General features: G+C 39.8%; 1 protein-coding gene and 1 pseudogene across 9 annotated transcripts in view; both read right to left on the bottom strand.

Annotated features, from left to right (window-relative positions):
* MELK (maternal embryonic leucine zipper kinase) overlaps positions 1-17324 on the bottom strand; it is a 96459-nt gene that overhangs the window by 63152 nt on the left and 15983 nt on the right. For all 9 annotated transcript variants that reach the window (XM_072841959.1, XM_072841952.1, XM_072841956.1 and 6 more), the window contains 4 exons: positions 14535-14678; positions 12810-12878; positions 10752-10844; positions 4193-4291 (listed from right to left, as the gene is read on the bottom strand). In XM_072841959.1, the coding sequence (XP_072698060.1) occupies positions 4193-4291; positions 10752-10844; positions 12810-12878; positions 14535-14678 (405 nt within the window). The remainder of the gene's footprint in view (positions 1-4192; positions 4292-10751; positions 10845-12809; positions 12879-14534; positions 14679-17324) is intronic.
* On the bottom strand, positions 13112-13705 carry LOC140641997 (interleukin-1 receptor-associated kinase 1-binding protein 1 pseudogene; annotated as a pseudogene).

Genomic DNA, 17324 nt, shown 5'->3' with positions numbered 1-17324 from the left:
CTGACAGTCACTTTTGTCCCTAGCATAGCCATAACCTCAGGAAATTTCCATTCATATGTGTGAAAAAACTATAAATGGGAACACCTGGGTGGCTCAGTGGTTGAGTATCTGCCTTCCACCCAGGGCATGATTCTAGGGTCCTGGGATCGAGTCCTGCATCGGGCTCCCTGCATGGAGCCTGCTTCTCTCTCTGCCTGTGTCTCTGCCTCTCTCTCTCTCTCTGTGTCTCTCATGAATGAATAAATGAAATCTTAAAAAGAAAAGAAAAGAAAAAAATGTAAAGGGAATAGCAAAAAGAGATACAATATATAATTCTTTATAAATGTATAATCTGAAAAAATACATAAAAATCTGATACATACTTAGTCCCTCGTCAACAATCTTATACCAATAACTGAGAAATTAAACAAAATGGGCACATTCTTTGTGTCCAAAACTGAACTCCTGATCATCCTTGCTCTACCAAGAGTCTTCCTCATCCCAGTTCATGGCAGCTCCAATTTTCCAATTGCTCAGATTATTCCCCTATCCATCAGCAAATCATATTAGTTATACCTTCAAAAGACTATAGATTTAGGTCACCTGGGTGGCTCAGCAGTTAAGCATCTGTCTTCAGCTCAGGGACTGATTATGGAGTCCCAGGATGGAGTCCCACATCGGGCTCCCTGCATGGAGCCTGCTTCTCCCTCTGCCTATGTCTCTGAGCTGAGCCACCCAGGCATCCCTAAAATCTAATCTTAAACTCTCCCCCAAGAAACAAAAACAAATAGTAAAACAAAGAATATCCTTTATGTGGCTAGTAAAATCTTGAAACCAAAAACAAAATAGTTTAAGAAAAGAAAGTCCACATTAATCTATGAGCAAATTTTAAGTTCTGGACAAAATACTGGCAAACCAAATTTAGACATATGTGTGTATAATAATAGCAAATGTTTATTGAGCACTACTCTAATGCTGTGCGTGGCTTAACTCATTTAATTCTAACAACCCTATATTGTAAAAACTATCATTCTATCCATTTTACAGAGAAAGAAACTAAGACTCAGAAAGGCCCAGTAATTTGCCATATTCTGTCCACTAACAGAAAGCAGAGATCCCGGATTTTAAAAATACCAAACACACACACACACACACACACACACACACACACACACACACACAGTAAGACTCTGATTTAATTGCTCTGGGGTCTGAACCTAATGTATTTTAAAGCATCCCAAGTGATGGTAATACGCAGAAAAATTACATGGACATAGCCAAGGCAAGAGATGTTTGTCATGATTTTAATATGAAATAAGAAACAGAGGTGAGAAAACATGATTTGTAAGATCCTTTCCAAGAGTGAATTTCCACGATTATGTATCCCCATACTGTCTTTCTAGAATTCTAAACGATACAAGATTTCATGCTGTACCACCTAACAGATCCACTTCTAGTTCATCTTAGGAGAAATCTGTCAGTTTATTTCTCTTGTATGAAATTCTTAAAAAAAAAAAAAAAAAAGAGGGGGGTAAAATATAATAGTAGCTTACAATACTAAAATTATTTTCAGAACAAGAAACATTGCTCTACAGAAAAAAAGTAGCAAAAAGAGTGAATAATTGAAGAGGCCAACCCAACTTTTTTTTAAAAAGCATAACTGCAAAATTATTGCTGAGCTGCCCAAAGACCAGCCTTCACCCCACTTCACTTGTTTTAGGTAAAGCTGAAGCTATGAAGTGATCCTAACTACTCTCTCCCATATTCTGTTGTTGACAGAGTAGGGTGTGGCTCTTTGGAATCAGGAACTGCTTGCTATCACAGTGAGCTTAGCGCAGAGCCAAAGCAACAACTGCTACCCTGCAAAGCTTAGGGAAAGGAAGAAATACAGGCTGTTGGTTACCTCCAGCCAGCCTCAGGGAGCCAGCCACCAGCCTACTGCCCCATCCAGCTTCCCTTCCCAAGGAGAAGCACATACACATATGTTTCCCCAAAGCAGTGGTAACAGTTACTGCTAACCTACTTTCATTCGATTGCAGAATCAGAGCTCCTTAGCCTTCAGAGTTGGAACTACTACAACTTCATCTCTTCCCAAAACTACTCTTTGTAATTTTGGCATGGATTTTAAAAGTTTTTCTAGGGTGGGATTTAGGAAATAAATAGTAAGCCAAATAAATTTAAAAACTGAAGTCTGAACGCAGTGCCCTTAAACCTGTTCCTGTAGGGTAAGAAATGAGCCACCTGGGATTACCACTTTCAACTCATGTACCACGTCCCAAAAATAAAAGTTGATTTAGATAATCTCCCTATCTAAAGGGCATTAGAGACCCAGTGGTCCAGCATATAAAACATCAGACCATTTTCCCCCATGCTTCTCCTATCTTCTATCTTTACTCATATTATCTACTCTATCAGCGTGCTCTCTCCCCCATCCCTTTCTGAAGCACTTCTACCCTTTTTTTGAAAGCCCTGCTCAAACCTCACTTCCTCTAATATGTGTTCTCCCAAACCCTTCACCCACTCCTATATTAACTTCATTTATATCTCTGTTATAACATGGCATCCCAGACCCTTTGCCCTCTTTAGATAGCCTTGTATCTGTCTCCAACAAAAAATCAGGCCCAGTGGACAATGATCAAGTTTCACAGATCCTTGTTCATGCCTTCCAGTATCTCATACAAAGACGACCTTCAGGAAATACTTCTTCAACAGAACTGAATTCAAAACACATAGAGAGAAGCTGCTCTGCAGGTCTGACCCTGGTTTGCTAGGGACACAAAATGGTGCTTTCTTCCTTTTTACACATCTTCTTGTGTTATCCTGCTTTGAATATTAAATCTTTTTTTTTTTAAGATTTTATTTATTCATGAGAGACACAGAGAGAGAGAGGCAGAGACAGAGGCAGAGAGAAGCAGGCTCCATGCAGGGAGCCCGACGTGACACTCGATCCCAGGTCTCCAAGATCACGCCCTAGGCCAAAGGCAGGCACCAACCCCTGAGCCACCCAGGAATCCCTGAATATTAAATCTTTAAAAAGAATTTTACTATTTTCCTTGCTATATACGATTTTGAGGATTCAACTGAAAATAATTCAGGGCAGCCCGGGTGGCTCAGTGGTTTAGCACCACCTTCAGCCCAGGGCGTGATCCTGGAGACCCGGGATCGAGTACCACGTCAGGCTCCCTGCGTAGAGCCTGCTTCTCCCTCTGCCTGTGTCTCTGCCTCTCTCTCATGAATAAATAAAATCTTTAAAAAATAATAATAATAATAATTGAAAATAATTCACATAACCTAAAATTCACTTTTAAATGTATAGTTCAGTAGTTTTTAGTATATTCACAAAGTTGAGTGATCATTACCGTTATATAATTCCAGAACGCTCTCAGCACCCCAAAAATAAACTCTGTATCTCTTAGCCACTCCTCCACTGCCATTCCATCCCCAACCTCCACAACCACAAATCTACTTTCTGTCTCTGATAGATATGATTTTTAACAAAGCTAACAGTGCTCTTAACTGTAGTTTTAGTATACCTTAAAGCCAAATGTTACCTTAAAAAAAAAAAAACTTTCTCTTATTTTACCAGAATTCAATAGGAGAATATGATTTAACCCAATAAATTATCACGGTGTCATTTCAGGATACAAAATAAAAACTCTTGGGATCCCTGGGTGGCGCAGCGGTTTAGCGCCTGCCTTTAGCCCAGGGCGCGATCCTGGAGACCCGGGATCGAATCCCACGTCAGGCTCCCGGTGCCTGGGGCCTGCTTCTCCCTCTGCCTATGTCTCTGCCTCTCTCTCTCTCTCTCTGTGACTATCATAAATAAATAAAAATTTTAAAAAACATTAAAAAAAATAAAAATAAAAACTCTTAGCAGAAAAATCACCTTACCTGTTTAGTTCCTCTTTTGTCTTTATCTTATTGAGATATTTACCCAAGCAGCATAATATACACAAGGACAGTATTCATATTATGAGGACACACTTGGACGAGTTTTCAAAAACTGAATACACAAGTATAACCAGCACCCAAATCAAGAAACTGAACAGGACCTCCCTCATATTCCATTCATTCCTTCCTCCAAAGCATAAGCACTATCTTGACCTCTAACAGTACACATTACTTTTGCCTATTATTGTATTTTTATAGACAGAAGCAAATAGTATGCAATATAAAATCTTTACATTGAAATTCTATGTCTTGTGATACTCACCATAATCTTCTTGTACAAAGCCATAACATTATCATCATCAAATGGTAGAAAGCCACACATAAGTACATATAAGAGTATGCCCATACTCCAAACATCTGCCTGAGAGGGAGGGAGAGAGAAATAAATACATACATACATACATACATATTACAGAATCAACAGAATCATAGAATCTTCACAGAGCTGAAAAGAGTGCAGAGACCATCCAATTCAGCATGGTTATTATAAAGACAGGGAACCTAAACCCCAGAAAGGAAGACTTGCTGAAAGTCATCCAATCAATGACAGGTCACCCAGCTCAGTCTCCTAACTTTCGGTGCAGGGCACTCTCTTCCAGTGTTGGATTCTAACACTTAATAGAAAAGAATTCCCAGTTGGCTGGACTTCACTGGACGTGATAAGGAAGGAGATGAGCCCAGGTCTCTTGATTCTGAAAAACAATTCTGTAGTGTTATTGAGGGCTTATGACATGTGAGGATTAGATAAACACACATGAGGATGTCAAAACAAGTCTTAAAATTTACTTCTGATAACCTGCAAATGTGACTGAGCTGTGCTGTAAAGTCCTCTCTATGTAAAGAAACCTTAATAAAGTTCAACGATTGACTTCTCAAATATAGAGGCTAGAAATTAGCCTTCCAGCACAAACACCCCTACAAATCTCAAAATCCCAGAAAGGAGCTTAACCTTTATGTAAGATATCCATGTGTCCCATGAGTCCTAAGTACTAACTACTTATTCAAGCGGTATTTGGCCTTAGTCAATAATGATACCACTGTTGGCTGAGGACAAGTCACAGCTCCCACCCCTGCTTGAGCCTTAGGAAAATTTTAAGAGGTGAAAAGGGCAGCATTTTTTTTTTAAAGGCAGGAGGGGTTGGGCAGAGGAGAAAAACAGATTTACTGTTTTTCTCAAATTACTCAAGCAGCATCACATCTAGGTAGTACCTATACTAACTCTTAGTCCTGTCTACCAAATCACATCAAATTATTAAGAGGCCCCAAGTGAACTTTCAGGCAAACACCTGATTTTTTTCTTCCAAATTGCAGAAGGTCGAAAAGTAACCATTTATGCCTCAGAGATGTCAAATAATTAATCTATAAATGAAGCCCAAATAGCATGGCACTCCTGGCCAGGGTGTTAAATTCAAAGCAAAGAGGAAAGAGCGGGCTAGCATGGCCTCGTCAAATGTCATAAGAAGAGGTCAACAGAAAGATTATGTCTGAGGTTAAATAAAAAGATAAGAAAAAAAAAGTAATATCCCCACAGAAATCTACCAAAGACTACTAGAGAGAAAAAAGCAGAAAAAGTACTCCTCAGTTAACTCATCCAAGCACCTTCCCTTCACTATTTTGAATTGGATATGAGAATAAATTAATCAATTAAAATCATAAGCCGGGATCCCTGGGTGGTGCAGCGGTTTTGTGCCTGCCTTTGGCCCAGGGCGCGATCCTGGAGACCCAGGATCGGATCCCACATTGGGCTCCCGGTGCATGGAGCCTGCTTCTCCCTCTGCCTGTGTCTCTGCCTCTCTCTCTCTCTCTCTCTCTGTGACTATCATAAATAAAAAAAATAAAATAAAATCATAAGCCAAAGTAAATGCAAGTAAATCTATAAGCAACCAATTGCCAAGCAAGAAAAAAAAAATAATCAGAGGGAGGAGGGGCTTGAACTATTTCCTGTGAGAAATCACTGAAGGAACTAGAGATATTTACCAGGGACATTCCTTAAAGCCTGCTCTGGATCATGAACAAAAGAATTACCTAAAGTACTTATTTTAGGATGATTTTCTTTTCCTCTCTTTTTTTTTTTTAAAGCCCCACCTTAGAAAACAAAACCAAAATCTCTTAAGCACCCAGGATTGAACTCTAGCTCTTTTAACAAGTGCCTCAGACAATTCCTGGGACACCATCCTAAAAGGATGGAAAGTCAAACTAAAATGGACAAGAGGGACACCTATGTGGCTCAGTCAGTTAAGTGTCCAACTCTTGATTTTCAGCTCAGAATGATCTTAGGGTTGAGAGACTGAGCCCCACGTCAGTCTCTGCACTGGGCATGGAGGAGCCTGCTTGAAATTTTCTCTCTCTCTCTGCCCCTCCCCTCACTCACTTTCTCTCTCTCTCTCTCTAAAACAAAATTAAAGAGACAAGAAAACACCTTAAGATCCTACAGGAAAATCTCATATCCATTCAAACCAGGAGAGCCTCATAACCAGTCTCCTAGGAATCTTGTGAGCATTAGGCATAGGATTACCACTCCTCCTGGGAGACTGGATGGAACAGTGGAAAAAATACAGGTAATGGTGAGTGGAGAGATGGGTAAAATAGGTGAAGAGGCTTAAAGAGTACACTTATCATGATGAGGAGTAAGTAATGTACAGAACTGCTGTATCGCTATATTGCACACTGGAAACTAATATGACACCATATGTTAACTATACTGTATTTAAAATTAAAAACTTTTTCAAAATGTAAAAAAAAAAAAAAAAAGGGACACCTGAGTGGCTCAGTGGTTGAGCGTCCGCCTTCAGCTCAGGGTGTGATCCCAGCATCCTGGGATTGAGTCCCACATCGGGCTCACATAGGGAGTCTGCTTCTCCCTTAAAAAAAAAAAAAATAAAATAAAAATTTATTTATTTATTCATGAGAGACACAGAGAGAGAGGCAGAGACACAGGCAGAAGAAGAAGCAGGCTCACGCAGGGAGCCTAACACTGGACTCGATCCCGGGTCTCCAGGATCACACCCTGGGCTGAAGGCGGCGCGAAACCGCTGAGCCACCCGGGCTGCCCAAATAAAATCTTTTTTAAAAAATATCTAATAAAATGAGAGAGAGAGAGAGAGAGAGAGTAGGGGTACACAGTAAAACCTTAGTTCAAATTTTGACCTGTAGTTACCAGCTTTGTGACTCTGAGAAGACACTTAATTTCTGAACCTCAATTCAACATCTTTACCTTAATGAAATGAGTAATTCATTCCAAAGGATTTTTGTGTATTTAAAGATAGATTGTTTTTGAGAGAGAGAGAGAGAGAAGTGACCTCACAGAATCAGGAAGGAGCAGAGTGGGAGGGAGAAGTAGAGGGAGAAACACTCTAAAGCAGACTCCACACTGTGTGGAGCCCAGACGCAGGGCTGGATCCCACTACCGAGAGATCACTACCTAAGTGAAAACCAAGAGTCGGAAGATGAACTGACTGTCCCAACACTCAGGTGCCCCAGGATTTTTGTGGACTTAAATGAAAATTATAAAATTATCTAGCTTAAGTGATGGGGGCACAGAGGGCTAGCTGAGGACAAAATGCAAGCTGATATCCCACAAATGACCCCCCCCCTCAGGGTGGGATATGTATGACATTCCTCAGGAAGCTTCCAGTTTTCTTAATGTTAATACCCTGCTAAAGGGAAAAACAATCTTTAACTTGACCATGGCAAGGCCTCCAGTATCTTGTAGGTCCTCCTTAACATATGAAAATCCTTTTGAAACCTCCCTTTTTCCTTAACTCCCCCACTCCCAAGTATATAATCAGTCAGTCCCGCACAAGCCCAGGGCAGCAGCTCTACCTGCCAAGGGTCCTGTCTCCGTGCTTTAATAAAACCACCATTTTGCACCAAAGACGTCTCAATTCTTTCTTGGTTGTCGGCTCTGGACCTCACCTATATTCCAAAACTTCATCATTAAGAAATCCTATACACTGTTGTAGGAATATAAAATGTTGCCACTGTGGAAAACAGTATGACAGGCCCTCAAAAAATTAGATCTAGAATTACCAGGGTGCCTGGGTGGCTCAGTTTCTTAAGCATCTGACTTCAGTTCAGATCATGATCTCAGAGTCCTGGATGGAGCCCTGTGACCAGCTCCCTGCTCAGAGGGAGTCTGCTTCTCCCTCCCCCTCTCCCTCTGCCCCTCCCCTCGCTTGTACTCTCTTTCTCAAATAAATAAATAAAATCTTAAAAAAATAAATAAGAATTTAAAAAATAAAAATACAATTACCATATGACCCAGCAATTCGACTTTGGGGTATAATATCTAAAACTACTGAAAGCAAGGACTCAAAGAAATCTCTGTTCCTATGAACAACATTCACAATAACGAAGGGGGGGGGCATTTATTCATTCATTCGTTCATTCATTTGAGAGAGAGGGAAAGAGCGACTGAAAGAGCAGGAATGGTGGGGATGGGGGCAGAGAGGCAGAGGAAGAGGCAAGGAGCCTCTGAGCAAGGAGCCTACCACAGGCTCGATCTGAGACTCTAGGATTACAACCCAAGCCAAAGGCAGACATTTAACCAAGCCACCCAGGCACCCCTAAAAATGAAAAAATTCTGACACATGCCACAATAGAGATAAGCCTTGAAGACATTATGCTAAGTGAAATTAGTCCCAAAAAGACAAATACTGTATGACTCCAACATATAAGGTACCTAGAGTAGTCAAGTTCATAAAAACTGTAAGTGGAAGGGTAGTTGCCAGCAGTGGGAGGAGGGAGGAATAGAGAGTAATTATTTAATGGATAGAGAGTTTCATTTTGCAAAATGAAAAGAGCTCTGGGGATTGTTTGCACAACAATATGAATGTGCCTAACATTACTGAACTGTACACTTAAAAAAAAAAAAACCTGTACACTTAAAAATGGTTAAGATAGGGGTGCCTGGGTGGCTCAGTCAGTTATGTGTCTGCCTTCAGGTCAGGTCATGATCTTGGGATCCTGGGATAGAGCCCTGCATCGAGCTCCCTGCTCAGTGGGGAGCCTGCTTCTCCTTCCCCTTCTGCTGCTCCCCCTGCTTATGCTCTTGCTCTCTGTCAAATAAATAAATAAAATCTTTTTTTAAAAATGGTTTGGTTTAAAAAAAAAATGGTAAATCTTACATTATATGTATTTTTACCACAATTGAAAAGGACCTAGTATGACTCCAGAACTACGTTAAATGCTCAGTAGAAGTTTGTTCCTTTTCCTACAACTAACTGAGAAGGCCTCAACATTACCTTTGTGCTATATCTGCCAAAAATGCATAACCTAAATCTAATCATAGGCATCATACAAATTCAAATTGAGGGACTTTCTACAAAATAAGAGGTTACCTCAAAAATGTCAAGGTCAGGGCACCTGAGTGGCTCAGTGGCCAAGCATCTGCCTTTGGCTCAGGTCTGCCTTTGGCTCAGGTCAAGATCCCAGGGTCCTCGGGTCCTGGGATCGAGTCCCACATTGGGCTCCCCACAAAGGGGCCTGCTTTTCCCTCTGCCTATGTCTCTGCCTCTCTGTGTCCCTCGTAAATAAACAAATAAAATCTTTACCAATAAAAAAATGTCAAGGTCAAAGAAGATAAAGGAAGGTTAAGGAATTCTTCTAGATTAAAGAAGACCATTTAGACGACAACTAAATGCAATACATGATCCTGAACTGAATGCTGGACTGGAGGGAAAATACAACTAAGAACATTAGTAATATGATTATCAGCATGGGAATATGAATTATGGATTAAATAAGTTGTATCGATGTTAAACTCCCTGATTTTGAAAACTAAAGTATGGGCATAAAAGAGAAGGTCCTTGTTTTACAAAATATACATAGTATTTAATGATAAAGGGATATGATGTCTAAAACTTACTCTTGATTGGTTCAAAAAAAGAATATGCACATATACAGAGAATGAGCAAGCAATTATAAGAAAAAATGTAAACAATTATGAATATGACTAAATGTATACAGAAGTTCCTCATTCCATATTTTCAACTATTCTATAAGTTCTATATCTAAATAGACACCAGAAAGAAGTCAGTTCCCATCTTCTCTTGTTATAAATTAAGTAAATGGGCGTATCTCAAAGTTTCTCTAACATAACACTAGCTCCAAAAGATGCTCCACATAAAAGGTGGACTCTGTAGGCAAGGCAAATCAAGACCAGCTGCTCTCTGTGATGCTCCTCTCTCAAAGGACAACACTGTACAAGAATATATTAAAGATGTGGAGATGTCCTGAACTAAAGAAAACTGTTTAATCCAGCATTTCCTGACCTTTTGATAACTAAACCTTGTTTGCCTTAGGATAGTAGTATCAGCAAAATTAGTACTCCGGAGAATGGAAAGCACTGACTAGCTTGTAGTAGCTAACAGTAAGTAAAACAAGCAATTCCAGGCCTTCTGAGCCTGGGCCTCTGACACAGGACTGCTAGCCTCACATAGTTAGTTGGCTATGAACAAAGTACAAGTTTTCTCAGAGCTAACCAGTATCTCTAAAAACTGAGCCTACAACTCTGACTTTGCACTCTACCTGGCAGGACTAACCACCTTAAGCTATGGTACTGTTTAACACAAAAGCAACCAACACAAGGACACCAGAAGAGTATCCTTGCTTTATAAGTATTCTATGTATTATTACATTTATTGTAAGTTATTCATCTCATGCATTACTTTATATCTTACTCCCCTAATAGACTGAACTCTTTGATAAACAAGATCATTTCTTGCCTTATTGTAATATCCCCAATGCACAATGCCTGACTCACTACAGGTCACCAATAAATATATATTGATTATATACTGAATTAATCAATGAATGATTACCTCTGATCCCAGATAGGATTTGCCTTGTATTAATTCAGGTGCTGCATAAGCAAGACTCCCACAGCACGTCTGCAGATGGTAGTCCTTGTTACCCTGCCAATAAGAAAGAACAAAAGACTTATTAATTACAGCCCTTAAGAAATTAAAACCTTGGGATGCCTGGGTGGCTCAGTGGTTGAGCATCTGCCTTCAGCTCAGGCCATGATCCTGGAGTCCCAGGATTAAGTCTCACATCAGGCTCCCTGCATGGAGGCTGCTTCTCCTGCCTCTGCCTATGTCTCTGCCTCTGTGTGTGTGTGTCTCTTGTGACTAAATAAATAAAATCTTTTTTTTAATAAATAAAATCTTTTAAAAAAATTAAAACTTTGATAAACATTCTTTCAGCACAAGCAAAAAGAAGCTAGACAAAGAATTAGCCCAAATAATAAAAGACTCTGCAGCCAACCCAATACCCTGGCTATATGCATGCATGCACATGCAGTTCCCTCTTCTCTGGATTTCCAATACCACTACAACCTGGCATGAACAAAATCCTTTGCTCCTTAGCTTAGTCAAGTCAGGCTCATACTTTCCTAGACATCCATTCACACAATAATCAGCTTAGCAGGCATCCAAGCACCCATGTCTTCCCACCCCCAAGTACTCAAAGAAAAAGCAGTATTTCTTTCCTAGACCCTATCTCTAATACCAAATCTTTACAAATTCAGAAGCTTCTCTTTCCTTAGAAAGGAGTCTGCTGCATAGAACAGAGCCTCAGGAGTCAGTTTTCTAGACCCTGCTATAACACAAATCACAGCCTGAACTTCCAGACCTGTGAAAATGAGGAATCTGTTCAACATCCTCTGCTCTCCCACAGACATATTGAGACATAATGAAAATGATACAACTTCCCAGCACTTGTATAGTCTTACAACTTGCAAACGACTTGGGAAATTGTGAAAATTCATTTACAACTGCAACCACATGCCCAGAAGTGAACTCCTCAGCAGAAAGCGGAGGCAATCTTCTCCCAGCCAACCCTGCTTTTTTTAGATGGTGTCTGTGTGGGTCGAATCTGTGGCAGTCATAAATAAAAGCTAATGGAGTCTGTCACAAACCTTCTCCACTGCCTCCTGTGGAGAACATGACTTAAACCAGTTTATCTGCTTAAAGTATGTTTTATCTTTATATGGCTGCCGATCAAAAAAAATGCCTTATAGCATTTGGCTCCCAGACACAAGGACCATTGACAATCTCTGAAGAGCCAAGGGAAGGGGAGGAAAATCAGATAGAATCAAACATTCCGCTAAAGGGGCAAAATCTGCTTCCCTTTGCATTTAGCTAATTTTGATTGGGGCAGGAAATAATCCTGGGACTACAAAGGGTTGAGACAGGTCTGCAATTTCAACATTCTTAATGAGTGTAGACAGCTCATTTTAGAGACTGTGAGTGCCATCATTAGAGAACTCAGGAGGAAGCCTCCAACAGGCAGCCACACAGGAGCTCTGCAGACAGCGCAGCTGGAAAGTTCAAAGTCACCTCAAGGTATGCTGGAGAACACCAGTACTTAAAACTATGGAGTACAAATTAAGGAAATATGTAACAGTATAAATTTAAAAGTGTATATGGACTTCTTCCTTCTTCTTTTATAAGGAAAGGGGATTGTCTCTCAAAATGTAACTGCTAGTTATATAACCATTTGGATAAACAAAGAAAGATTTGTACTAAATTCCCAAAACTCTATTTAAATGAACAAAAGCATCATCTAGTGGCAACATACTCAAACTGCAAACACATGATCAATTCAGCATTCATGTTGTTAATGACCTCACGTCACCTCAGCACTGCAAATTCTCTCACAGCACACCCATGGGGTCATCAGCAGGACCAACCCTGGACCTAGAGCAGTGGTTCTCAATCTTGGCTACATATTAGAACCATCCAGAGAACTTCTAGAAGGGATGAAATTTAACACTCTTAATGGATGCACCCAGGCTCAGTAAAGGCTGTCATTACAAGATAACATACTAAGAGGTGCATTTACAAAGGAAATAAATGCATTTTGATTTCTCCACTTACCTTGGGTTTTGCACAGAGACCAAAGTCAATCAGCTTTAATTTATGATATTCATCAAACAACAAATTTTCCTGGGAAACAAAGATATTTTCATTAACTGTGTATTGATTTCCTTATATCACATCCTACCTCTAGCCATTTCCAAAAACAATTTCTAAATAAGTAAGATTTTTTTTCACATATAAGACATTTATTTCCAGAGTATTTCCCATAGTAAGCTTTTAAATATAGAAAGTAAATGTAGGTATTCAGTAGGAACTTATTCAAAGATTGACAGATTTTGGAGGAAGAAACACTTTATATACTATACAGTATATATATTCGGGACAAAAGCAAACATTATACAAAGTATAAAAAAACAAAAGGTTGCAAACACAATATATTTTGGTTGGAATTTCAGAGATTTTTTTTCCTTCTCTTTTCTTTTTATTTCAAGAGTTATAAATACTTTTGAAGCAGCATATATTTTTGCACTGTGATTTTTTTGTTGTACAGTTAATGAACTTGAGAATCTGGATGACTGGGATCATCTATTCAGCCTTCCCATTCTTTTGTTTCTTTTTTTGATGAATAAAGACTTTCCCAGAATTTGGTCAATAAGGTTATAGACTTGAGCTTTGCATCACACGTTCACAACAAAACAAGCTTGCCATCTTAGATTCTCAACAGAACCTGGAGTATAACAGAACTGGGGTTGGCTGATGACAACAGAGCTATCTAGCTTTTCAACAAGAAAGTTACAAATATTTTGCATTTTTCTAAATTCAGTAAATGTACTGCAGAGCTCTGCTTCCACATGATAAGCATTTTCCACTCTCCTAAAACCCTTTGTCACAGGTACATTTTCTGTCTGCAGACACTGCTGCTGGAGGTTCTGTGTGATGTAGTCCAGGTAGCAGCAAAACCAATAAAGATTTAAGATTGTTTATATTAAACAGCCTGGGAACAATAGAATGAAAATAATTTAAAAAGAATGAAATGACAAGAAGTATAGAAGGGGAAAGAGGAGGAATGTTGATAAATATCCTGCTTCCCCTCAAGACACTTTAGCATAAACCATTTTCTCCTTGGTGCTCTGAAGTTCAACTACAAGCAAACACAATGTGTGCCAAATCAAAAGAATGAACTGAAATAAAAGGGCTGGGCATAAACAGGGGGAAGAGGATAGTAACATTGCCATATTTTGTCAATCAATTCTAGCTCCCTGACTCTAATATCAAGTAACATAAAATCTATGTTCACCATCATACATAGTAGTCAGAGCCTACAAATGTAGGAGTATTCACATTTTTATTCTGTTCTTGAAAATTAGAGTCTGTTTATTCCATTGAATTGTTCCCTTCTGAAGCATAATGGAAATAAAATTAAAGGAAAATGAGGTCAGGAAGAGTACTGAAGGGAAAGTATTTAATGACAATACTCTCAAAGAAAATACTCGAAACTCTTCTTTCCAAGAGATAAAATCCTGAGGTTTATATTCCCCAGCTGATTACAAAGATATTCATAATGCTGTGCATAACTGACAAATACACAGAATGCCAATAATCAAGTACATCCAAAAAAGCCTACTTCAGTCAAAAGAAAAAAGGGGGAAAAAAGTGATCCATTATGAGTGAAACAAAAAAAGAAGGCAAGCTAGATCATAAACAAAAAGAACACTTGGAAAACCAGTAATTACTGGTAAATGGTGTTGAACTCTCAGGATAGTATCTGTAACAGTCACTTACTGGTTTGAGGTCCCTATGAGCATAGCCCTGGCTGTGTACGTAAGCAACAGCAGAAAGTATCTGACGAAAGACAACTCGAGTCTCCTCCTCGGACAGGCGATCCTGGGAAATTATGTAGTCAAAGAGCTCTCCTCCAGGGCAGTACTTCAGTATCAACAAAGACACAGATATTGTTACTACCTAGGAAAATCACTTCAGAGGAATTAAAACAGAAAATTATACTTAACTCAGCAATAATATTAATTCAACTAAAAGCCAAAGGGAAACCAGGGAAATATACTCTAAGGATCAAACAAATCAACAATTACTGCAGGAAAGAGAATAGCTCTTTTTTTTTTTTTTTTTTTTTGAGAACAATAGCTCTTGGTCTCAAGCAGTTTTATGACCAGTAAGTAGTAGTAAAACCAACTAACACTGTGATTTTTTTTAAAAAAGATTTATTTATTCCAGAAAGAGTGAGAGCACGAGAGGAGGGGTGGGGGGGCAGAGAGAGAGGGAGAGAGAATCTCTAGCAGACTCCCCACTGAGTGCAGATCATGACTTGAACTAAAATCAAGAGTCAGATATCCAATCAACTGAGCCACCCAGAAACCCCAAAACCCATTCTTTTCTTAATGCATTCATATTTAATGTAATTCCCTAAAATGACAAACAAAAAAACCTAGTAGTATTTTCTTAAAAATTTTTTTAAGGATTTGGGGATCCCTGGGTGGCTCAGCGGTTTAGCGCCTGCCTTCAGCCCAGGGCATGATCCTGGAGTCCCGGGATCGAGTCCCACATCGGGCTCCCTGCATGGAGCCTGCTTCTCCCTCTGCCTGTGTCTCTGCCTCTCTCTCTCCCTCTGTCTCTCATGAATAAATAAAATCTTAAAAAAAAAAAAAAATGTTTAAATAAATAAATAAATAAATAATTTTTTAAGGAATTTATTTTTAAGTGATCTCTACACCTGATTGGGACTCGAACTCACAACCCTGAGATAAGAGTCATACACTACCAATAGAGGCAGCCAGGCAGCCCCCAGCAGCAATTATTGCTTTTCTACCCTGGAGACCACAAATTCTTCAGTCTGTACCTTAAGGAGCCCAGTTCTACAGAGGTTCCTAAGAAGCTGCAGGAGAATAGGACCAGAATATATAAGGCTTTCCATTCCTTTTTCTCAAGAGTGCCTGCGCTTTTCTGTAGACTGGGGTTTTCATTCAATATTCCATTTCACCTTAGCAATATCAGTTATTTTTTAAAGATCTTATTTATTTATTCATGAGACACACAGAGAGAGGCAGAGACATAGGTAGAGGGAAAAGCAGGCTCCCTGCGGGGAGCCCAATGTGGGACTCGATCCTGGGATCCCAGGATCACAACCTGAGCTGAAGGCAGATGCTCAACCACTGAGCCACCCAGGTTTCCCAGCAACATCAATTCAAATCACAGATAACTATAGCCTTTGACCTCATAGTTCCACACTTAGAAAACATTCCTATAGATATACCCTAACGTCAAAAAAAATACACTTTCAAGATCATTCACTGTAACAGTATTGTTTGTAACAACAAAGCCTGGAAACAACCCAAATATGCTCACACTATTTAAATTTCATTATAAAATAGAATTCTAGGGGCTCCTGGGTGGCTCAGTCAGTTAAATATCTGCCTTTGGTTCAAGTCATGATCCCGGGGTCCTAGGATGCAGCCCCACATGCAGCGCCTTTCTCAATGGGGAGTCTGTTTCTCCCTCTCCCTCTGACCCTCCCACCTGCTTGTATTCTTACTCCCACACTCTCTCTCAAATGAATAAATTAAAGAATCTTCAAAAAAATGTTTTTAAGGGCAGCCTGGGTGGCTCAGCAGTTTAGCACCGCCTTCAGCCCAGGGTGTGATCCTGGAGACCCGTGATCGAGTCCCATGTCGGGCTCCCTGCATGGAGCCTGCCTCTCCCTCTGCCTGTATCTGTGCCTCTCTCTCTCTGTGTGTCTCTCATGAATAAATAAATAAAATCTTTAAAAAATGTTTTTTTAAATACAATAAAATAAAATAGAATAAAATTCTACACAGCCACTTAAAAAAAAAAAAAAAAAAAAAAAAAAAGGAAGAGCTCTTCACAAACTGATATAAAACAAACTCCAGTGGTGCTTGGGTGGTTCAGTCAGTTAAGCCTCGGACTCCTGGGGCACCTGGGTGGCTCAGTGGTTGAGCATCTGCCTTTGGCTCAGGTCGTGATCCCAGAGTCCTGAGATTGAGTCCCGCATCAGGCTCCCCTCAGGGACCCTGCTTCTCCCTCTGCCTATGTCTCTGCCTCTGTTTCTCATGAATAAATAAATAAAATCTTCAAAAAAAAAAAAAAAAGGCATCGGACTCTTGATTTCAGCTCAGGTCATGATCTCAGGGTCCTGGCTCTGAGCCCCAAATCAGGCTCCTTGCTCAGCGGAGGTCTGCTTCTCCCTCTATGCTCACGCTCTCTCTTGCTCACTCTCTCTCAAGTAAATAAATAAAATCTTTAAGAAAAAATAAAGTGTCATTCACCTAAAAAAAATTTTTTTTTAATGTCATATGCTTAAAATGTGTGGGAGGGCATGGCAGAGTGGCTGGGTGGCTCAGTCAGTTAAGCGTCTGCCTTCAGCTCAGAACATGATCCCAGGGTCCTGGGATTGAGCCCCACATCAGGCTCCCTATTCGGTGGAGAGTCCGTTTCTCCCTTTTTCTCTCCCTCTGCTTCTCCCCCTGCTTGCTCTCTTTCAAATAAATAAATTTTTTAAAATGTTAAAAAATAAATAAATAAAACAATCTCCAGTATTAA

This window comes from Canis lupus, chromosome 10 (assembly GCF_048164855.1).
Source record: "Canis lupus baileyi chromosome 10, mCanLup2.hap1, whole genome shotgun sequence".
Classification (NCBI taxonomy): Eukaryota; Metazoa; Chordata; class Mammalia; order Carnivora; family Canidae; genus Canis; species Canis lupus.
This window is presented reverse-complemented; position numbering and strand designations above follow the sequence as displayed.